The following is a 22,735-nucleotide window of genomic DNA, read 5'->3' on the forward strand; positions in this document are numbered from 1 at the left end:
TCACAAAGGCGGACAAAAAACAATTCCTTTTTTATTAAATACTATTTGGCTAAAGTAAAGAACGAACTGATATCAGCTGTTTTGATCGTTCCTGCTTTTTTGACCACTGTTTTCTTTTTAGTGAGGGATGTCGATGTAGTTGTCTAGGGTTTAAAAAGATATATCATTTATAATTGGTCACTAGATGCCTTGCAACGAGATACAAAACTACTTACTTTGTGCTTCTCTAATAATTTGATGGCTTTCTTTAAACCCGTAGGAATAGCGGATACTTTCAGTTCTGCCATAGTAACCCACTTGATGTCTGTCAAAGCATCTGTGGTTTGTTTCACTGTATCGATAGTAACGTTTTCATCTACTGGATTTCTGAACTGTATCCATTCGATATGATATACCTTCCTGATATGCGAAAAGAGGTGCACAACATTGCCTAGATCATATCGATTTACTTCTAATCCCTCTTCCTCTAGGTTTAAACCGTATCTATTCCGTAGAAATGTTGATGCCTTGACTTTTCTTTCAGCGTAAGTTGTGTCTAGTGTATTCAACTCCAAGGTGGGGAATTCCCATAAACCAGCCAAAAGACCGGTCTTTGGTCTTTTCGATATCAAATAAATCGGTTCCTGATCTTTGGGTAAGACTCTTTCTATGATTGTTACAGCAGATTCTATATATACACATATATATCAGCTGGTGTTAGTTTACTATCTATGAGCACAACAAAAACATGTTAACCATCCTCCTACGTTCATCTCTTGCTGGTTTTTTATCTAGCTTGAGTGGATATCTTGTTACGGAATACTCTTTTTCGCCTAAATCTATTTCAATTTCTGGGCATATCGAACAGCCTAGGTAATGGAATATTGTTACAATCATAAATAAGCCCAATACATTGTCAAAAAGTTTTCTTACCATGCTCAGTCGTTAACTGTCTTCTCTTCTTTGCATTTTTGTCAAAGAAGCCGCCTTTCAAAAGCTCTCTTGACAATTTATATTGCCTATAGGCTCGACAGTTGTTTTTGATAGGGCACTTTTCGCAATCAGGATTCTGAGGCGTACAAATACGCGCCCCTAGTTCCATCATGGCCTGATTAAAATCACCTGGATTTGATTCCGCTACAACATCTCCTGCAATCGTCCTGTGCCCATTGTTTGAAGTTTAATAAAGATTTCACCTAGGCTTCCCTCTCATTTTAATTTTGTTCCTTTACCATAGTAAATCCACTGTTTTTGCTTTTTTTGGATCTGCATGAATTGCTCTCCATCTCGACAATACTCTTATAACATTACCGTCTACCACAGGTGTACGCTCTCCATAAACTATCGAAGCAATGGCACCAGCTGTATACCTTCCTACACCGGGAATATTCTTTTCCAACTCCTTTGCGTTATTGGGTAATAAACCCTCAAAATCATTGACAACCTTTTGTGCACCTTCCCATAGTCGCTTCGCACGAGAGTAATAACCTAGACCAGCCCATAACTTGTTGACTTTCTCGATATCAGCGGCGGCTAAATCATTTATAGTGGGAAAAGCTTCCATCCATCTGTTGTAATAAGCTATCACAGTAGCAACTTGCGTCTTTCACAATCAGTGAGTTTGAGAATTAAGGTGAGTAATTTTATCCAGAGAGTTGCGTGAAGGTCGACAATTTCTGTTTAATTATCGTCTCACCTGTTGTAGCATAATTTCGCTGACCCAAACTGTATATTACATGTGTATAAATCGATAAGTTTTGGATTTCTTTCAGTTGGTCTGTTCAACTATCTATGTCAGGCAGTCCCTTTCTGCTATTACCTTCATAAGCTCTTTGCCCTAGCCGCTAAATTCATATAAGCCATACTACGTTATAAGTTCACTTACGGTTGACACTGTGTTCTTCAAATACCTTCGCATTCCACGTTTTGTCACTGTCCTTCCGCCATGGCATGTTGGTTCTTTTCTCCTTATGGTACCAATCAAGGAGATCTTTTTGGATCGCTTGCTTTTCTGTATCATTGACGCGATGATATTGATCCGAATGATAAAGACGCTTGCTAAGAACGCAATTCTCAATGTCGATCAGCGTTTGATCCTCAGTCATCTCCAAAGTTGGTTTCTTTTTATTGCAGTTTTCTCGCTTGGAATTTTGACTGATCAAATCAAAAAATTCTTTTCGTATATGTTAGCGGAGGATGAACCTAGTAAGTGTAATCCCTATCGTGGAATTTCCGGTTTTATTTTGTGCTTTCAAACACAAAAGAAATAGAGTTTACTCTAAAGCAGACGCTTGTAAATTTTTGAATAACCACAAAAGTGTGAATAAATTATATAATTATATAACGTAAGATGTGAAGAAAGACATTCTTAGCAGGCGTTAATTGCAGCCGAGAATAGACTATCCAATGCAGCAATAGTTTTCTTCTCAATAGCCTTCTTATCATCAGAAACTTTCTCAATCAAACAAACGCCGAGTGGATTGAACAAGGCTTGAATATTTCGGAGGTCATTTCTCAAAATACTACCTGCCATTAAAACTTGTTGAAGTTCAGGCTTCTTCAGCAACAAAGTATTTAGGATGAGCTTGACTTCAATCAAAAGAGGTTGTTCTAGATCGAGCAATACTTCGGTTTCAGCATTATCAAGTTTTCTAGGTATGGCACAGCAATCATAACGAGATTTGTAGATAGCGTCTTCGATCTCCTTTATTTTACTGTGGAGAGCATAGGCAGCCAAGAATCCATCCTCAGCCTTGAAGCCATTGACCTGAGAAATCAAGGGAAAAGTAACATATTTTTATTAGTCTTTGCAGTTTAGATTGTTATGGATGATTATTTGATGATGGATTCCTACATCTCCTCTAACAGCCTTGAGTTTTTCGGTGAGAACAACGATATCACTGACACATGCTTTGATAGTGTTAGAGCAAATAACCGCATCGTCATCATTATTATCATGCTTATTGTGATCATGGTTAGTGTCGGCATGCTGAGAATCGTCAGAGAAGTGTTCATTATCATCACCAGAGGGGTCAGAAGTATCATCATCTTTCTTAGGATGTTTTCCAGCCAAAACACCGACTAAGTGATGCAGATAGAGAAACGTGTAAGAATGAATATTAGCTACTGCAATAAGCATTGTGGTAACAATGTTTCATTAGCATCAGAGTCATCCTACCTTGGAAAAGAACACATAATGCTATCATAAGAATAAAGATTGCACGCATTTTTATAGATGTGGAGGGTTTCTTCCAATAGTTAGAGTGGAGTGTTTGAGCTTTGAGAGTTTTTAGATAACAGATATTGGTACTATGAAAAAAAAAGATAAAATTGTGTCTATATATATACATACTTTTTTGATGGTCTGCGATCCATTTTTCTTCTATTTTGTTCTGATCCTTACTCCAAAATATGGTCTACTAGAGAAGCTGTAGATGTAAAGCGTACATTTAGGTCAAGCAGAAGTACATGGATCCCTTTTCTGCACATATCTCCTCTATACACCAAACTTTTCTTTTGTGGCGTTCTAAATATATATGTTCTATTTTTTGAATAGAAAAAGTTGAAGATCTTTCAGACATACAAAGGGGGGCAAAATTTTATCGGGCTTGCATTTTTCATCTGCAAAGGTGCTATTTAGAGTATAACTTCCCATTTGTCAGATCTCTTTGAAGTCAGTATATACATAGGGGCTAGGGTGTTATCACTATCTCTTCTTCTTAACTTAAGGGAGGTAAAGCTGTGGTGACTTATCATTGAATTCAGGGAGAAACATCGCGTTTCATGTTGCCGATGGATGGACCAGCTATACCTCTAATTGCTCTTCGGGGCATACATGATGTCCGTAGAGCCCACTCACCCCCCGCCCACCTCACTTCAATAAGGTAAAATTCATAGAACCCTACCTCTTGAGTTATTTAGTAGCCTTTGATGATTTTGGCGATGAAAGTATCAATGTCCGTTCAACTCTCGTTAATGTGAGAGAGAATTATTTTATTCAATTGAGATCGAAAAGAAATGAAGGGATAGCTTCGCGAGTGCTTGCATCAATATTATTTCTTTACTAGTCTGTTCTGTCGATATAGACGTTGAAGAGTATGAGTAATAAGATATAGCCTTTTATGATGTAGCTAGGTGGCAGTTCTATGGATGTGTTGCCTTTTTGAATTTTGTTCAATGCATAGGCGTTTCGTAACTCTCCGCAATAATGCATGTCTTTTTGATGCGCATCGGAAAAGTGGTATCTAAATTAAGCGCAAGTAATAAGTAAACTTCATTACGAGCTTAATAACCCAAGAGAAGTGCTAAAGCTGAAAGATAGCTTTACAAAAAGTTTGTACGCCTTTTAAATCAATCGTCGTGTTTTCATGGCTATATTTTACTTGGACTTCCTGCAAAATCGATGCTCTTTTACTTCCTTATAGTAAAGATCATCATACAAGTGACGAGGTCTAAGAGGCATGATAACTTGATAGTAGTAACATTTTACGGCAAGCTATTCAACTGTAGTATCTAATATATACTTCCCTAGTGAACGTCAGCAGATTCAAAATGGGCACGTAAATATAGCTGCACAGTAGGCTACGATAGCAAATTAAGCTGAGCTGTTACGTTTTAAAGGGAGAGGAGAGGGTACAAAAAATATAGGCTGCTTGCTCAAAAGTGCCTTACTGAAGATTAGCTTTCATACAAAAGCAGAATAGATTGTGAGCATTTTCTATGACGTTCGTTTATGCTTTCTCATAAAAGTTGGATAAGAAACAAAAAAAAATTTGTAGGACTGTAGAATTGCTCTTCGATGAGTATTAGGAAGAATATGTCTTTTCACAAGTCTGAGCGTTGGTTGTTCAATGCTTCAGAACAAATAGGTCTGAGATACGCTTGTCTTTATTATTGTGTTATTTTCACTTGTAACTTTTGAACTTAAAATGAGTTCTATGCTCTCGCGTTTAACGAGGATTGATGATAGTATGCCGTAATAATTTGTTTTTGATGCTACCGATTTTTGACGCAGCTACCAAAAGGAGTATCGCTTACCCAGAGCTACTCTTTCTTAAAACTGTTGTTTTTTTTTTATTGAGCAGTGTTCTTGTTATTAAATAACTAGCTCAAACTAAAGATGGTTCACAGCAAGGGGAAGGTGGAAAGGGATTGGCAAAGAGGCTATGCAGAAAGCGAGCAAACTCTGTAGACTGAAAAAGAACTCGATGGCGACTTTTCATTTTTCACAAATACACATGCAATCACATTTGTTCATTTCTCAGTAACATCAGGTTTTAGCGTAGATCAACGAACCTTACCTACTTATACCTCATTTGCTTTTTGATAATGGATATTATAGGTAGATTTCTTCGGAAGCGTAAAGCTATGGTTATCAATAACCCTGCATCAAGGTTAGTTACATATGGTTGGAGCAACCGTGTTTGGACGATCTTTTAGTTAATGTTCCTGTTAGAAAAGTAGCCTAAACCCGTGAAATGTACACAAGCAGACATACTCAAACGGTTTACTCATGCTTCGGGATAAAAAGGAGCAATTTATAGTAAATACACTACTTTGGGAAGTCGAATCAAGGATAGAAGTCCGGAAACGGAGATAGTGCATATATTTAAAACATCTATACATTGTTCATAATCCATAAATCGGAAGGTTAGTCACGTATACAAATAACGATATAACAAATTCAAGTTTTATCTATGGCTTTGATATGACGCCCAAGCAATATACCTTATCTGTTTAAAGTCTGGGATGGCTGAAGAACCCTTTAGCGATAGACTTTCCTTGCTATGGAATTCGAATGTTGGAAGCCCTACATATTTGTACTAATGTAGAATTTATGAGTGTATTGTGCTAGCATTGTCTTCAACAAAGGTATAATTCTCAATTTTCAGCTCAAGTGTACTAAAGAATCAAACTCTCCAAGACAGGCGTTCTTTTATCCTATATCCTCTTGCTATTTCCGCTATTAAAGCCACTATTTGTTCAGACACACAGTTGGTAAATTTCAATGTTCAATCTTACATGTAGACAAGAGTTATCTACATGCTGAGGCAAGTTTTAAAATTCTGCTCACTTTCTTTTAACCATACGAAGCCGCGACAATTGTCGTAAATGAAATCGTTACAATTTACTACTCTCAAATAAGTCAAAGAAAAAGTTCATAACCATACATACGGTGTACAACTTATACTTTGATAGCCTACTGAAATATCAGCCTCTATCTAACTGAGGAGCTTTGTAGACCTGAATAAAAGCAAGGGAAAAGAATAAAAAACGAACCTACAGCTACTTTTAAGACGGCACATACGTAGACTCGTATTTGCAACGATACTACGGCAATTACGTGCATACAATTATAATGGAAGGTAGTCAACAATGAGCTTTAATTGCATTTTGCTGAACAAAATCTAAGTCACTCTAGCAAACCTTATTTGAAAGGTCTTCGAAGACTAAGAATAGGTTATTTCTTTTCTTGGGAGTCAGCTTCAGCTGTATAGTCTGCATTTTGCGACTTTTCATCAGTAGCGGCAGTTGTCTCTTTCTTTGAAGACTCTTTTTCCATTGCATCCAATTCTTTATCAATCTTAGCCAACATCTTTTCTAGTTTCTTGCCCATGCGGACTGTAGCTTTATCGGCTTCACGGTTTGTAACATCTTTGAGCTCTTCGAGTAACTAAAAAGCAGTAAGTAAGAAGGGGATTGTTTAAAATAATGTAATATACCATACTCAATTTGATAGGAGCATGCTTACTTCTTTATAATCTTCATGTTGTATCTTAATCTCGTTCAACTGTGCACGTTCTTCCAGTACGCTGACTTTAGTACGTAGCTTAGCCAATGCTTCTTGAAGTTCGAATTGTTGTTCATCAGATAATGGTACATCTTCCGGTGCAGGCATAGGAGCATTATCATCACTTTGTAGCTCTGGCTTAGCAACCCCACTTGTTTCAGGTGTGGATGTTGCAGCAGTTGTCTTTTTCTCATCATCCTTTTCTAATTGTTCATCAGGAATAAATTCGTCCTTCTTGTCAGCTTCTAGGCGTTCCTTATTTTCTGCTTCCAGGCGTGCTTGTTCTGCCTCCAATCTAGCCTTTTCTTCTTTTTCTTCTTGCTCTAATTCGTCCTCAATCAATTCTTGTTGCTGTTCTAAGACTTCTAGCTTCTGCTTATATGTACTAGCACCCACTTGCTCCAACACTTGAAGTTCAGCTTCATTGACAAGGTTATCAGGCAAACTGTTGAAAGTAGCCTTCAATGCCTCCTCTGTAGTCATACCACGGTCGGTATAACTGAACACTCTGGAAAGAATCAAAAGTGTTCCAGGAATATGATGATTTAAGTGAAGATCAAGCCATTGAGCAAGTTCATCTCTCAGACGACCAGGTGAAGTGCCAATAGATCGAATTCCACGGGAAGCACAAGCATTTTGAAGCTCCTGAATAGTCAAAGCCTCAATTCCTTCTGCTTGAATAGCTTTATCATCAGCTTTGATTTGACGCATACGGTTACGAATTTGGAAACGCAGAAAGTTATCTGTACCAAAGGCATTGATATTCATATAACGACACATTGATACTAACTGGGGTCTAGAAAGATTATCTAAAGTCAATTCGTCCTCAAATCGTTTGGCCACATTCAACAAATCTTCAGTTGAGGCCTGTTCTCCTGTCATACGAATCTATGTGTGGAGCGATATCGTAAGATTTAGTTCATAACTATCAAAAAGAATAATTTTTTTTCTCAGCTATTATAGTTACCTTTCTGAAGAAGTCTGCAAACTCTTTTGCTGCTTTTTCATGATCAGACCCAGGGAATCCTGATTCAGATATGGTTTCTTGCAAAAACTTAGCCATTTCTAAGCGTACTTTTAATAGAGCCATTTTCTTCTTTTCCTATACATTGTATCAAAGGCGTAAGATTTAAGTCGCTACCCTGGTATTGAATTAAAGTTCAATACTAACCTCTTGCGATTTGCTTTCGTAAGTACTTGGTAACATATTGGGAAATAATTTCAGTGCTACAGGCAATAAAAGTTCCATAAAAGGAACAATAATGAAGAAGGCGAAAGGCACCAATCTCATAAGATCTAGCGTGGTTCTACGTAGCTAAAAAAAAGAATACGTCTTGTCAATATTTCTCAGGACAGTCGGTATTGATTTGTTTTTTGTCTTACTTGACGATGCTCTCTTCTTGTTAATTTGCCTCCGTGCAATAATTTCCACAGTAAGCTCGATGATATTCTGATTTCAAGGCCCAATAATTGAGTACCGTGCCAATAATGTACAGCTTCATCCTTAATCTTTTCCCATAATGACTTCTTTGGTTTGACTGCTGCTGCTATGTTCTCGCTCGATTTCACGACGTCTGCTTCAGCAATAGCTTTTGCCTGTCTTTCTTTAGCAAGTGCTGCTGCACGAGAGGTCATAGTTTCTTTTTCCTCCGCTAATGTTTTCGTTGATGATGACTTAGCTTCTGATCGTAACAGTATGCGACGTTGTGTATGCAATCCTCTTTGCGCTGCAACATTTGGCCGCAGCAGTACCACTCTAATAGAGTGGTTAGCTGTTGCAGGCTGACGATAATGTTGACGGCTGACATGTCGAAGATATAAGCCTGTACCGTTTGTACCCAAGCCCAACTGTCGAACGGTTATCGTTGGGTTCAAATTCCTGTACATTTTTCAAAAAATCTGTCTTCTATATGGCTTGACGTCCTAGATACTTGCTGTTGAGCTGTTTAATGATATGCACGAAATTGTAGATGTGAGAGAAGGTACCAATAATCAAATAAGAGCATTTATTGGAATTCTTTCCCTCGTCCCATCAAATTCAAAAAACTGAAAGCATAAATGCTTATTCAATTAAAAACTGTCGGAACTGTGACTTTTAACAATTAACATCCAATTTGCCCCGCATTAAACAGTTGGTCAAATTGATGACATAACTCATAGTCTTGGTAGTCCTGTAGCAATCCTACTACTTTATGCTCATAACAAGGCTTTTGTCTTCAAAACGCGCTCCTTGGTTAATTCCTGAGCAACCCTGTCGAAAATCAAAATGCATGCAAATCGGATTAATGCCAACGTTGTGCCTAAAGTATACAATTTACAAATTTCAAGTTCGCCTATCGCTCAAAGAGTTTGGGAGAAGTTTATTATTTGCAAGCGAATAGATGCGGGGAATTACGCTATGAATTCTTCACAAAAGCTAATATATGAGCAGATAGAAAAGCAGGCTCTCGTACCTGTGACTGTCAACACGAATTACCGTTAGATCTGCGTGCATTGTTTTAATGCCTTTTTTGAATTTTTTGAATTTTACTGAAGTTCAACATTCAAATGGCTGACAAGAGAGAATCTCACAACATTCGTATTCTCGGTCAAGAACTCTATGACAAAGTTGCCTCAAGCAAAACTCTTTTAGTGGGCGCAGGAGGCATCGGTTGCGAGCTACTCAAAAATTTGGTCATGTCAGGTTTCAAGGATATCGTAGTGGTAACTTGCTGATAAAGCGATTGCATAAATGATTTGAAAATACTCACTTTTGTACTTACATTCACTCATATTTTATAGATAGACCTCGATACCATTGACATTTCCAACTTGAATCGCCAATTCTTATTTCAGAGACAGCACGTCAAAAAGTCAAAAGCACATGTAAATTTCCATTTACGCTATTACCACAGTACTCTTGAAACCCATTTATTCAATTTATTTTCTTCGCTCGAAAAATATATATTCAAAGGTTGCTAAAGAGTCAGCAGTCAAGTTTAATCCTGCGGCAAAAATCACCTCGCTACAAGCAAATATCAAAGACGCACAATTCGACGTTAACTGGTTTAAGCAGTTTACTTTGGTTATGAATGCTCTTGATAATTTGGGTAAGTCTTGGTGATTTATATCTGTTGAACATATCAGCACATTTAATAAATTTTCGAACACTTATAGACGCTCGGAGGCACGTTAATGCCATGTGCTTAGCTGCGGATGTTCCCTTAATTGAATCAGGAACACAAGGTTATTTGGGTCAAGCATACGTGATTAGGAAGGTACGGATCAGTGAGTTCAGTTTATGTAGATCTAATTTATGGGTATTAATAAATGTCAGCGGTTTTCAGGGTGAAACCGAATGCTTCGATTGTCAACCTAAACCAACACCTACAACATATCCGGTTTGTACCATTAGAAGCACACCCAGCGCACCCATCCATTGTATTGTTTGGGCAAAGAGTTTTCTGTTCAACCAACTATTTGGCAACTCAGAAGACGAAGAAGCATTCGATGCCACAGAAAATGATGATAATGGTTTGTATGATGGCCTGAAAAAGACACGGATAAAAAAAAAAAGTCAGATAGATTAATCAACTTTTCAATTTGAAGCACAAGAATTAGCTGCTCTGAAACGTGAAACAGAAGAGCTAAAATGCATCAAAGAAGCAGCAGGAAGTCCGCTTTACACTAAAAAGATATTTGACAAAGTTTTTAAAACAGATATCGAGCGACTTTTATCAATGGAGTCCATGTGGAAAAACCGAAAGAAGCCCACTCCACTCAACTATGAAAGCCTTGTAGAAACGATGGAAGATAACTCAACAAATGAAGCTAGTAGTGGACTTGCAGATCAACGAGTTTGGACCTTAAAAGAAAATTTTGAGATGTACAAGAATAGTGCTACCAGATTGGCCGCTCGATATTTGAAGAATAGGGAAACTGTAAAAGATGCTATGCTAAGCTTTGATAAAGATGACGATGACGCTATGGAGTTTGTTACTGCTGCTTCCAATTTAAGAGCTCACATATTTGGAATTCCTCAAAAAAGTTTGTTCGATGCAAAGTGTAAGAAACATTATGGATTTAACACACGGTGCATTTCGACATCATTGGGACTGACCAACTTTATTTGTTATGCAGCTATGGCAGGTAATATTATACCAGCGATTGCAACTACGAACGCTGTCATTGCAGGCTTCGTCATTATGAAAGCGTTTAGATTATTACAAAGCAATATCAAAGATAATCCTAGAGTATGGCCCTTCTTTTTTGTTTTCTCTGCACAAAGTTTATCGACTGGAAGATATTAATTGAACTTTGATACCCTATATCTGATAGACCTACCTCACAGTTTCTAGAGAGGGTCCACGTATTGTTTTAGAAGCGAATTCTGCACCAAATCCTAAATGCGGAGTATGCCGGTCCAGAAGTTCTACAGTGAAGGTCGACTTTGAAAAGGCCGTTTTGAATGACCTTATCCAAAAAATATTGCTAATCTCAATAAATGAAGGAGGTGCTGGTATGGATGAGGAAGAAATAGTCATCATGGACGGCAGTAGATTGCTTTACGATATTGATTTTAATGATATGGCCGACCAGCCACTCAAAGATATCGGATTAAAACCGGGCACCATTTTGCGAGCCAGTCAAAACGATGGAAATGATGTTGATCTTATCCTGGAACCGATGTAAGAAAAACAAGCTCTCTTATTAGAAGAATTCTTGCTCTAACATACTGATTTTGAATTTTCATTTGTAGGAATGATAATAAGTATGAAGATGCGGTCAAATTGTTGAAGCCTATCCCTGAGCCTATACGAAGAGAAACAAGAGAAGAAGTTGTTGGTGACAGAATGTCAGAACGAAAGCGTAAATTTGAAGAAGACGAGTCATCTCTATCCCGCTCTGCGCAAACTGATAAAAAAGCAAAGATAACATATGAAGAAATCGACAATGTGATACATTTGGATGACGATGACGAAGCGGGCAGTAATGTAGTTGTATTGGACTGATGAATATCAACCGTCCAAGTCATTCTATTAATGTCACTTCTTTCCTCAATGAGAAACACTATAAACAGCATTTGTTTGCATGCTCAATCATGTATTATACATAGAATTATACATATATCCCGCTAATTAATCAAATAATCAACAATCAAAAAGATGCGGCTGCTGCCATCTATCAATTGATGAACTTCTACAATTTAAAACAAAAGAAAACAAATGAGAAGTCAGTCTAATTCAAATTCAAACTTTTTTGTCTTACTCTTTACTCGCTTTTGACATACAATACAACTGCTAACGATAGCATCGGGTCTGTCAAATAATGCAAGAACTTACCAAAAGATTGAGGGGGTTCAGTCTGGATGAAGATGAGTTAACAAAGCGTAAAAGTAAATCAAACAAGCATAATAATACTACAGCATTTGATTTTCAATGCTCGGCTTTTTACCAAGGCCAATTCATATCATTTCACTTGCTCGACGTATTTCAAAATGTCAATTACGCTTTAATATTTTTCTGTTCTTATGATTTGTAAGTTATACACCAAGTAGTGCTATAGTGCATGAAGAGATAACACGTATTTCACATTAGCACTGAACAATCGAAAAGTGATCTCCTTCAAATACAGTAAGTACAGCAATAATGGCATCATATTGTATCATATATATTTGTTTGAATAAGCAATATATGCTTATTTACCGTTTACTTGATAGGCAATATTTCTCTTCTTTCATTGAAAAGGGAGTTTTGCCAGTAGTTATTACTCAAGATAGTGTTTATACTCATAAGCTGTATGCAACCCCTGGCCAAACATCATTCAGTCTAGGATTTAAACCTTCGTATATACTTGGTAACACATACAGTTCTAAGATAGGTGTTGTCACTTGCGGTTCCTAATACAAAATCTTCTCTACATAAACATATTCAAGCATCTGATTTTGCTGACAGACTAATATCAATAGCTTATAAAGCAATGAATATGAACACGAGAGACATAAAGCGCACAGCGGTTATCGTCAGAAACGATATGGAAGTCCTGTTTCATTATCATGTGCCGGAGGGTAGAAACTTTCCTGTGGATATCCTGCTAGATTGTTTCGGGGAACATTTGTGATCAGGCCGAAACGATTTCGTGCTTTCCTCAAGTGCTCTTATCAAAAATATACCTACGCTTTAAAGTATCGGACTATCTTTTACATGCTAACATTGATTTTAATTGAATAAATAAGTGTAAACTGATGAGAAACGAACAATTTGAACTGAATTTGTCTACAGACTAAATCTTCCAACTAACCTAATGGGTGGGGAATGGCTCAAACAACTACCAAAACGCCCTGAGAATAGCCGACCACTTTAGTTCAGCAAAGGTATCCGTTATATCTAGCAACTTATTATTGATAATAAGATTACTGTTCTCATTATGTATTGAAGACAACGTCCTAATAAGTAGTCTAACCATTACATCTTTAAGCTTTCCTATACCCAAATTCAGATGGTGAGCAATGATTTGATGACGCCTCGACAGCGAAGAAATCCTAGATGAAATGGATTGAACATTCCCCAAGTCCCTTTACGTCCACTATCTAACACAAATACAGCATAGAGTAGACTTAAGTCAGCATCGGTTCGATTTCTTTATAACGTATATTTTACAAACAATATCAATCAATCATGATACATTCAACGAAATAGATGCTTATAAATGGTCTAAAAACGACTTAGATGGAATGTGGACCTTCAACTTTATCAAAGGATAAATTACATAGATTGCTATATTAAGCAACTTTTTTAAATATAATGAGTAGCCATATTTTCGCATAGACTCCTATTGATCGCATCTATGCTTTGCGTTGAAGTTTAAGAAGCAACAAGCATAGAGAAGAATATCCGGAAGAAAGAAGAAGTGCTGATTTACTCGTCAGTAACATAAAGTAAGATTGCAGAGCCCACCTTTTCCGTTTTACTTTGGCTCCACATATCACGTATACATGAACTCGTTCTCATTCCATAAGCATTTTAACAATTTGTACGTTTCTATTCCGTAGTATGCATCCTTTTCACAATCGGGGCGAAACCAACCCAACGACCTTTGTTCGATAGTCTGCAGTTTGATTTTGAGAAGGGTGACGCGAAGTTTGGTCAAATTTGTCTACATCTGCAATACCAATTAGAAAACCGTTCAGGGAAGAGAAACTACAAAAGAAGTATTGATGGCAATCAAATAGATGCCAATAGATCAATTACAGCTTCAACTCATCATGGGTACGAGTTTTATTCACCCTTAATGGAGGTCGTTCAAAAACCACACGGATGAGAGCATACTACGGGAATAGGGTTCATACCAGTGGGGACTGATATATTGGGAGAGAGGGAGAACAAAAATTTGGCGCGATTTCAAAATTTTCCTTTCCCTTTTTTTGGTCACTATGAATTTTTGGATGAAAGCCAAGGGGTTTAATCGCGCCAAATTTTTGTTCTCCCTCTCTCCCAATATATCAGTCCCCACTGGTATGAACCCTATTCCCGTAGTATGCTCTCATCCGTGTGGTTTTTGAACGACCTCCAATGACTTATGGTAAAAAATGAATAGCATTATACGCACATTTTTGATAAACGAGCCTCGTTAACAATCGTATAAGACCTTTCCGTTTGGACTCAAACTTGTGAAAAGCTTGATTGAGTAGGTTCAATAGATTAATCTTTTTTTTTTTCTTTTACACTTTTTGTTTTTTCTTAAAATATATGATTTTTTGAGAACATGAACCAAATGGAACCTGAGCAGTATCTCATTATCATAACCAAACATTTTGCTACACTGAGTGATCTCCAAACTATGCCAACAATAATACATTACGTAACCACTGACCGGCTAAATGTTTATGCAGCCAACCATAACTGACAAACAGTTTTTTACATCACGTGATATTTACGTGACAGTAAATGAGATTATAGTTTTGTTTCAAATTTTTAATTCATCAAGGGGTTGATGGTGAAGTGGTATCATTCTCGCTTTGGGTGCGAGAGGCCCCGGGTTCAAACCCCGGTCGACCCCTCTTTTTTTTCTTAACCTTTTTTTGGCTTGATTAGGTACATACACTTTATTTCATGAAAATGTGCTCAATCTTTTATTACGAGTTAATTATCCAAGTGTTACAAGTGTCGCGCACTGAGCTAACGATAAAACAAGGGTAATCTTATACTAAACACAAAGTTTTAATAAAGAGAAAAAGAGGATTGTTCTTTATTCTATTCAGAGAGTCATGTTCCTTTTATATGCTCTATAATATTCAATCACCGTTATAACACGACACAAGCAAGCATATTTGAGGTCTTGTAGTATATATTATAGAGCAGCTCGTTAACTTGACTAGTTTCGTAGAAACGCAATTCATTGGTGTATGGTGGTCAGTCTTCTGCTTGTTGGCATTCAAAAAATGATAAGAAAATAAACGAGAAATAGCTAAGTATAGTGTTGGGAGTTATCGTATAAAGGAAATAAAGCTGCCAGTTTGATCAAAAATATCCTTAAAGCCTAGTTCTCATGTTTGAAGCGCCTTGGTAGAAGTAACCAAAGTAGAATTTCGAAGCGAAGAAAGTCTAAGGAGGTATTATTGATCCTTCATGAAACCTGATATTCACATCTTCTCAACGGAATTGGAAACACTGTTACGAACAGCTAAACTTTCTCCCATTTCATTTTGCTTTCATGAGGTCAAATACTATGAATAATAATAGATATCGTATGTATAGAATTCGTATGCTAGCAAAAGTGGGTGGCGTGTTTGGTGAGATGACAACTACAATATTCAAGCACGTACAACCAGGTAGAGAATACATTCCACCACGGTCTATCTATAGTGCATCTAATATAGGTTATGTACGACATATAATGAAATACAGGCCTAAGTACAATAATTACACATCAAGCATCTGTACCTGAAATTAGCGACTATCATACGCGTCCTCAAATAATATAATAACCATTAAACCTTACAGAGTAAATAATCCTTCTACTTCATCTGAAAAATAATAAAAACACTTAAGTTCATAGTCATCGACTTATAACCGTTATCAATTTCAATTAAGCAAATACAACAGTGGGTTCATGAGTAGACAACAAATTCATGGATAAACGGAGCCAACCACAAGTTACGAATTGTAAACAATGGGATCGCCACGCTATTAATTGATGAGTAAAAAACGACAAATTTAATGCCCGGGAAATACGCTATTAGCCAAAACCTTTACTCTGCTTAATCTTCGGTTATTGTTATGATGTGGCAGGTGCAGATCAATACTGCTTGTTCCGGGGTTTGGAAGATCAAGGATGGTACGACTTCCTTCTTTGGAGTCCGTTAAAAATAGCGGGATAATTAGTGCTATTGACGCGGTGCTCATTGATACAGTTTGTTTTAGTAATTGAATGAAAATAGTAATACTATGATAATCATTATCTAATCTTTTTTCTTACTTTTTAGCCACCAAATATTTTCCATCGTCGGCAAGATTCCTGATATAAAGTGGCCATGATTTTCGTTGCACAAGCATTTTCTGATTACAAATTTCGATTAATCTGAACCATCAAGAAAACCAAAAATAAAAAATAAAAATAAAAGAAAAAAATTAGGAAAAATGGGGAAAAAATTGGGAAAAAATGGGAAAAAAAATTGGAAAAAATGGGGAAAAAATGACGAAGCAATATTGACCATGTTACTTGTTTTAACGTCAAACTGATAACCAAAATTTGCCACGGTTAATCAATTAGGCTCTCAATATAGTGCTTTGTCAAACGGATTGATGCATCCGTTGTCGGGCACTCTTGTTCAGATTATTGCCAGCGTTGCTCACTAATTAGTAGTTGAACAGTTTTAAGTGAAAAGTAAATGGCTAAGGACGATACAAAATGGTTGAAGTAACCTGTATCCGTTGCCTCTCCCATGAGCGAGACGTAGTTTTGTCACTGAATTAAGTATATTTTCACTATTTTCAATGAATTTATTTTACGGCATTTTGCGTCTGTGCACGCTCTTCCTTTCTGAACTTCAATTTTAATCTTAATGTGCAAAAAGATAAGCTTTCACCGTTTAAGCGTGTAACAAACAAGGGATAAGCAGCCACATTTTACAAGTGTAGTAAGTGATTACATCCCTGTTTTCAGTTAAACAGGGTCCTTGTGAGCATCCTCTTTACTTAAGAACTCAAAGTCATCACTTAGTATCAAAGTCACCTTTTTTGAAAAGTAAGGGGTAATGCCACAAACGTCAAGGATTGTATTTGATTTCCATTTTTATTTCTTTGTTGAGAGAGCTAGCTCTTTACGTACATAGGAAATATATGATTTTTCAACATGAATTTCAAAGGAAAATAGGGGAAAATTTTTAGAAACAGATTTTTATTTTTGATACAAGAAACAGAAGGTTATCAATCTTTAGCAATCTGCCTCGTTGAGTGGTGAGCTGGTTTAGCTTGAATCAGTGCTACGTACTCGAATTCTTTTTTCAACATTAATTTAAGCTCATCACACAGGTTTAAAAAAAGGAAAATAGCTACGTTTTGCTTACTATCGAATTAGAAACTAATCCTGATCCAGCGGATCAGACAAGGTTTACATATGTACTACATAGAGATATTCTGGATGTGGCGCAATGAGAAGTCAAAAGTTGAAGAAAATATTCGACTATTACAGTGGATTATACGAAAAGTGTTGCACGTTAACCCGTTTTGGAGATGGACAGATTTGTTTCATGTAGTTCGAAACGATGCTGATATATATGAGAAAGCATATCGATCAGCTTTGGCATAATTTAAATCGTTTTGTATCTGATGTATTGAAGGACGACATTCTTCGTTATGCGAAAAAGGATGTTTCAGTCCTCAAAATGCTACGGACAAACGTTACTCTTATGTCTTGCGAGAAACAATGCCATTTATGTTTGCTTAATCTAATGTCAACATGCTATTCATCCAAAGGGTAATGATCGTATGTGATTGATGATAAATTGCATACATGAAAAGGCCCATCTAGAAAAAAAAATTGACTAGCACGATTTCATTAATGTATTTCAAAGTAGTTACACCAAACTGTCAAATCAAATTTCTGTGGCTAACGACAAACATTCTCGATCTTAAAATCCAATTCTCTCGAATTCTGAATTACAGAATAGTTGACCTAATGCCCAACGATGAATAAATTGAAGTAAAGATACAAGTAGATTTATCCAAACAGTCGGAGGAAAGAGAGGAGAGCTAACAAGGGCAAGAAATGAAAAGGAAACTGAAAATTGATTTTCAAGATTTGTTCGCTAAAAGGTCTTTCCGTGGCACACCTCAATGATTCATGCGCACAGCTTTTATTAACTTTCGACTGTATTTAAATTTGGTATATCATAATACGGATCCCAACAGCCTCTGTTTTTCCCATCTGCTCCTTCAGCATCAGCGGACGTCTGTCATTATATAATGTAGCATGCGAACAAGACTCCGCAATAACTTCTTCTTTCGCTGTGTGGTGGCAAGTGAAACTCGTGCCGATTTCCGAATCATTCACCGCCACCCTGTCTGTTTACTTGCGAGATCAAGAAATTGATAGCTAACTCAATCGTAACAAATTTTTGTAAGTTTGTGACAATATGTTATAGGAAACAAAATAATTTAATAACGAGAGTGTGATTATACACACTAAAAGCATTTGTGTCCAGCCGAGGACTTCGTATAATCGATACGATCCATGAAGTATTTCAGTTTATGGTAGAAAAGTCCACAACTAACAGATGTAGAGTTAGATATACTATACAGGGAAGTTCTATTTCTGCCTTGCCAAAGTTTGAATTTCATCTCCAGTGTAAATTATATTTTTTTTTTTTTTTTTTTTTTTTTTTTTGGTCTCGCTTGCTGCCAAACCAAGTACGTATAAAAGTAGGGGTTACAGACGTGCCTTTTCTTTTTTTTTTTTATTTATTTTGTATCATTGATCAACTATATCAATACCAACGAGATATATCTTTTGAGTCTCTTCTATATTTATTTATTTAATTCCAACAACTGTAACGCAACATCCATATAATCAATGAGACCTATTTCTGACATTTATGCATGCAATAAGGGTTCCCCTCCTAATTTGAAAGTCGATTTGAAAGCTGCCTTTGGTGAATTCCTCGGCATGGCCATTTTTCTCTTCTTAGCCCTTTCTGGCACTCAAGGTACTATGGAGGCTCCTATTACAACTAACTCGAATCTGGGTCCTACACCAAGGTAAAGTAGAAAAAGAAACTTTGATTTTGTCACACGAGTTCATCATCAGTTGTTACCACGATCGAAGTAAACGTCTTTGTCTAACATTAACTTTGATATTTTGACAGTCAAATTCAGAGTATTGCTTTCAGTTTCGGTGCTGGAATCACAGTCGCCCTTTTCGTCTGTGGTCCTATCTCTGGTGGTGTGTTGAATCCTGCAGTTTTATTAAGCCTGATGCTAACGGGTAATATTAATTGGTTACGTGGTATTTTGTACTTTGTTGCTGAGATCGTTGGTGGTATCGTGGGTGCGTACTTCTCCAACTTTGTCACTGCTCACGAGTTACAAGGAGTCAACAAATTAAATCCTGGTTTCAATTATGCACAAGGCTTCTTTGCCGAGTCGCTTTTAACCTGCGCTCTCTGTTTGACCGTTTTATTCATCATTGTTGACAGGCATCTATTGGCTGATTTTGCTCCTTTCGTAGTGGGTATTGTTGTCTTCATGTGTTGTTTGGTCGGTGCCCCTATTGATGGTACCTCTATCAACCCTGCGCGTTCCTTCGCTCCCTCTGTCGTTACTGGTATCTGGAAAGATCATTGGATTATGTGGTTTGGTCCTCTCGTAGGCGGTATCTTTGCAGTGATTATTTATATTACAACAAAGGTTCTCACAGAAGAATCACAAGAACAAGTCTTACTTCAGAATGCACAAAACCAGGCTATCTTGGAGCAACAAGCTAAGAATAACCATGAAAATGCTATGAACAATGTCTAATTCCGCAAATAACATGATCCTCCAAAAACACTATGCATTTTTCATCGATCTAATTATTGTAGATCCATATAACCCTACCCTCTTCTCATTCAGCATATATATTATTTAATATTTCTCTTTTTCCTTTTTTTTTTTTTTTTTTTTTTTTGCCTTTTGCTTATTTCTTGCTGATATCAAACGTCAACGATCGAGTCTTTGTACATCTCTCATTTCTTCCGTTGAATAAATAGTTCATTACTTTTGCAGATACCAGAAATATACACATGTTATATTCGTAATAGATCAGCCTCTTCAGGAAATTCTCCTGGTTTAGAAAAAAACAATTTATCATACCACTGCTGTTGAATTTGGCGCATTTCAGGTACTCAAGATAACCTTTCTAACAATTAGCAGATCTTGAAATTGATAAATTTGGGGAATATGTATATGTCAGACAATCAACATGACACAGAATCTGAGTTTTTGAAGCGTTATTTTCAACTATCATCCGAACCTAGGATCACAAAAGGTGATGTAACGTTGTTACAGACTCTCAAACAATAATGGAATTGTTGGGGATAAACAAGCATCAATATATAAAACTTCTTTATAAAGGTTTATAATATTGGAATCAGAAAATTCTTTCCGAGGAGAACTTTTCTAAGCGAAACGCTGTCTGTTTATCACCAGTATCGGTAATTTAGTGGTCAAAAGAGCTGTTACTTGCGGTATATATTTGCAGTAACTTTGGTGTGCACTTCTAAAAACTATCACTTATGTTGCATCATATAAAATTATTTTAGGTTTGCAGCCGTCATAATGATCTTTGCTAAACATCCTTTTCATTGAGCGCGTATATGCAGTGTTTGTTTGCCTGCAATCATTACATCCAACGTATGAAATATTTGTTATCCTTATACTGAAATGTTCATGAGCTTGCCTGCTCCTCTCGAGCCCCCATTAGCAATAGTAAAAACACGAGCATATAATTATAAAAAAACAAAAAGAAAAAAAAATCTTCACCCCACTTTCTTAAGAAACTTTTTGGACCTGTAAAAAAATCATCATTTAGACTCGCTAAGTCAAGTTGTGCACATAATATAGGCATTACTATTTGACCAAAATCCACATTTCACGTCATCATGAGTTGTGATATTACGTAAAGTTAGATTATAATTTCAGTTGCTGTAGTATAACAGTTGCAAGATGTTCGGTGAAAAGAAAGACAGAATCTTTGGCCTTGACAAGGGATAACCACGGAACACTATAAAATCTCTTTTCTCTTGAAAGAAAGGTTGTAAGACAAAAGGCTCTCTCTATTTCTATTGCAATAACCAGTCCACAGAGCTTCAAAACGAAAGAGGCTGTGCTCTAATATATTATGAAAGCTGGATCGAATTTCACTTTTTCTGTAATTCTACAATTACAACATCTCAGCGACAAATGCCTCGCATTTTGTTACTCAGCCGAGCATGCTCGTTGATGTAGCATTTCTGTTTCTTGAACGTGTGCCCTGTCACATATATGAGACTAATGCAAAATAGTTGTTTTTATTGCACTTTTATGGAATTACCATGCAGTAGAATATTAGTATTCATTTGAAGCTGCTTGATTAATAAAAGTTCCAAATTGTATCCCATTTTAGTTTGATATCGAGAGTTTACAATATCACTGTATGGCAAAAGCACGCGTTACTATTGAGAATTAAAGATGTGTATCACTCATGATACGAATATGAAACATTACTGCTTCGGAAGAAGAGAAAAAAGTAAGGCCAACAGCGCCTCCATTGAATGTTGTTATACAAAAGGACCTAAGATGATTACATTGAAAATTATATATATTTTCTACTTAAATGTTGGGTGTCAAGGGGTGAGTCATACAGCAGTTGTTTATGATTTATCTTTTTTCTTTAAAACAGATCAAGAAATTCACGAGTTGTAATAAACATGATGAGCTAACCGACATATCATCCTTATATTTAAGACTATCAACAGCAAAGAACTTTGTGTCAACGATAACTGTGGTTTTATTCTAAACTCCTGCGGGGTCCTGGATGTATTAGCCATACGTGTCTTAATGTTGTATACGATCAGATAAAAGTATAAAGGAAAAGAAAACAAAAAGGAAATCAGTGAAGACCAAGTTATCTTCTTTTATTCGCTGGAATATTCTGATATAGAAATTGAAGACAAAAGCCATATAGGAAAAAAAGGACTTCTATTTATATTTGTGGATATTGTAAAAAACTTTTTCTATCGAGCCTCTTAGGTACAAGATGACCTAATGATAAAAGAAAAGACATACTCAATTGTTACTGCACGGTTCATCATGCTATAGCGGTGTCTTGACCGATTGGATCGGTGAAAGGAGGTAAGTGAGTTGACCTGAGTAAAGGTTCCTTTGACCTAGACTTCGGCAGATTCATTATAACTAACGTGACGAACAGGCTGGACTATTCCTTAATTCTGCTAACGTCTACGTTTCAATCTTATTGAATTCTGTCAGAATGTAAAGGGTTAAAGTAAGGATCAACAAGTTAGAAGATAAAAGCTTAAGTAGATTAGATTTATGTATTGTGGTTTGATGTGCTAAATAAAGTTATCTGATTTAATCAAATCCAAATACTATAATATCTCATTTCTAAATGAAGTCAATTACTCATCCAATGTTGTCTCGGATATACAGATGAAATATTCTTCCACAAAAGAAAAGAATTGTTGTAACAAATCTATCACTCACGGTTATTCTAACCTTCATAAGGATCCGCAATCTCTTATTTCAGTATTATGTAATAATCCAAGAGTAATATGCTGTTGGATACAACACTTAATGGTTTAGGCGATTTTTAAAGCTGCCCCTTTTAGTATAATCTGCTCACTCAAGGGTGCCTTTTTTTTTTTTTTTTTTTTATTCTTTTTTTTTCCTTGGCCTTTGCCAGATGGTTTGTCTTACATTTTAAAACGCGAACAACTGTTGGACCCATAAAAAG

General features: G+C 36.5%; 6 protein-coding genes and 1 non-coding gene across 7 annotated transcripts; 4 read left to right on the forward strand and 3 right to left on the reverse strand.

Moving 5' to 3' along the window:
* Positions 1–41: 41 nt before the first annotated feature.
* On the reverse strand, positions 42–2,084 carry BDF20DRAFT_905643 (DNA glycosylase; the record flags this gene model as incomplete). The annotated part of the gene is made up of 6 exons (XM_053083184.1): positions 42–143; positions 216–667; positions 747–848; positions 913–1,139; positions 1,212–1,575; positions 1,865–2,084. The coding sequence occupies 6 exons, from the start codon at positions 2,082–2,084 to the stop codon at positions 42–44; spliced, it is 1,467 nt and encodes a 488-aa protein (XP_052937111.1).
* A 131-nt stretch (positions 2,085–2,215) lies between these two features.
* Positions 2,216–3,500, reverse strand: BDF20DRAFT_434582 (uncharacterized protein). The gene is made up of 4 exons (XM_053075442.1): positions 3,332–3,500; positions 3,158–3,256; positions 2,834–3,060; positions 2,216–2,746 (listed from the first exon to the last, which is right to left on the reverse strand). Exons 2-4 carry the CDS (start codon positions 3,204–3,206, stop codon positions 2,348–2,350), a joined length of 675 nt encoding a protein of 224 aa, XP_052937112.1. The 5' UTR covers positions 3,207–3,256; positions 3,332–3,500; the 3' UTR covers positions 2,216–2,347.
* Positions 3,501–6,706: 3,206 nt separating this feature from the next.
* Positions 6,707–8,404, reverse strand: BDF20DRAFT_817693 (LETM1-like protein-domain-containing protein; the record flags this gene model as incomplete). Its single annotated transcript, XM_053077283.1, has 4 exons — positions 6,707–7,657; positions 7,737–7,871; positions 7,941–8,084; positions 8,153–8,404. 4 exons carry the CDS (start codon positions 8,402–8,404, stop codon positions 6,707–6,709), a joined length of 1,482 nt encoding a protein of 493 aa, XP_052937113.1.
* A 912-nt stretch (positions 8,405–9,316) lies between these two features.
* BDF20DRAFT_817446 (uncharacterized protein) lies at positions 9,317–11,440 on the forward strand (the record flags this gene model as incomplete). The annotated part of the gene is made up of 8 exons (XM_053077258.1): positions 9,317–9,472; positions 9,551–9,634; positions 9,723–9,858; positions 9,926–10,026; positions 10,096–10,282; positions 10,358–10,813; positions 10,889–11,001; positions 11,087–11,440. The coding sequence occupies 8 exons, from the start codon at positions 9,317–9,319 to the stop codon at positions 11,438–11,440; spliced, it is 1,587 nt and encodes a 528-aa protein (XP_052937114.1).
* Positions 11,441–11,879: 439 nt separating this feature from the next.
* Positions 11,880–13,204, forward strand: BDF20DRAFT_435069 (uncharacterized protein). The gene is made up of 5 exons (XM_053075446.1): positions 11,880–11,980; positions 12,059–12,285; positions 12,346–12,381; positions 12,468–12,604; positions 12,684–13,204. Exons 2-5 carry the CDS (start codon positions 12,077–12,079, stop codon positions 12,866–12,868), a joined length of 567 nt encoding a protein of 188 aa, XP_052937115.1. The 5' UTR covers positions 11,880–11,980; positions 12,059–12,076; the 3' UTR covers positions 12,869–13,204.
* A 1,530-nt stretch (positions 13,205–14,734) lies between these two features.
* BDF20DRAFT_t63 lies at positions 14,735–14,806 on the forward strand. The gene has a single exon. It is a non-coding gene; the product is annotated as a tRNA-Pro (tRNA).
* A 3,916-nt stretch (positions 14,807–18,722) lies between these two features.
* BDF20DRAFT_863800 (aquaporin-like protein) lies at positions 18,723–19,858 on the forward strand. Its single transcript, XM_053080696.1, has 2 exons — positions 18,723–19,005; positions 19,113–19,858. Exons 1-2 carry the CDS (start codon positions 18,821–18,823, stop codon positions 19,762–19,764), a joined length of 837 nt encoding a protein of 278 aa, XP_052937116.1. The 5' UTR covers positions 18,723–18,820; the 3' UTR covers positions 19,765–19,858.
* The last annotated feature ends 2,877 nt before the right edge of the window (positions 19,859–22,735 follow it).

The sequence above is a fragment of the Mycotypha africana genome (assembly GCF_025528875.1).
Source record: "Mycotypha africana strain NRRL 2978 chromosome Unknown BDF20scaffold_4, whole genome shotgun sequence".
Lineage (NCBI taxonomy): Eukaryota > Fungi > Mucoromycota > Mucoromycetes > Mucorales > Mycotyphaceae > Mycotypha > Mycotypha africana.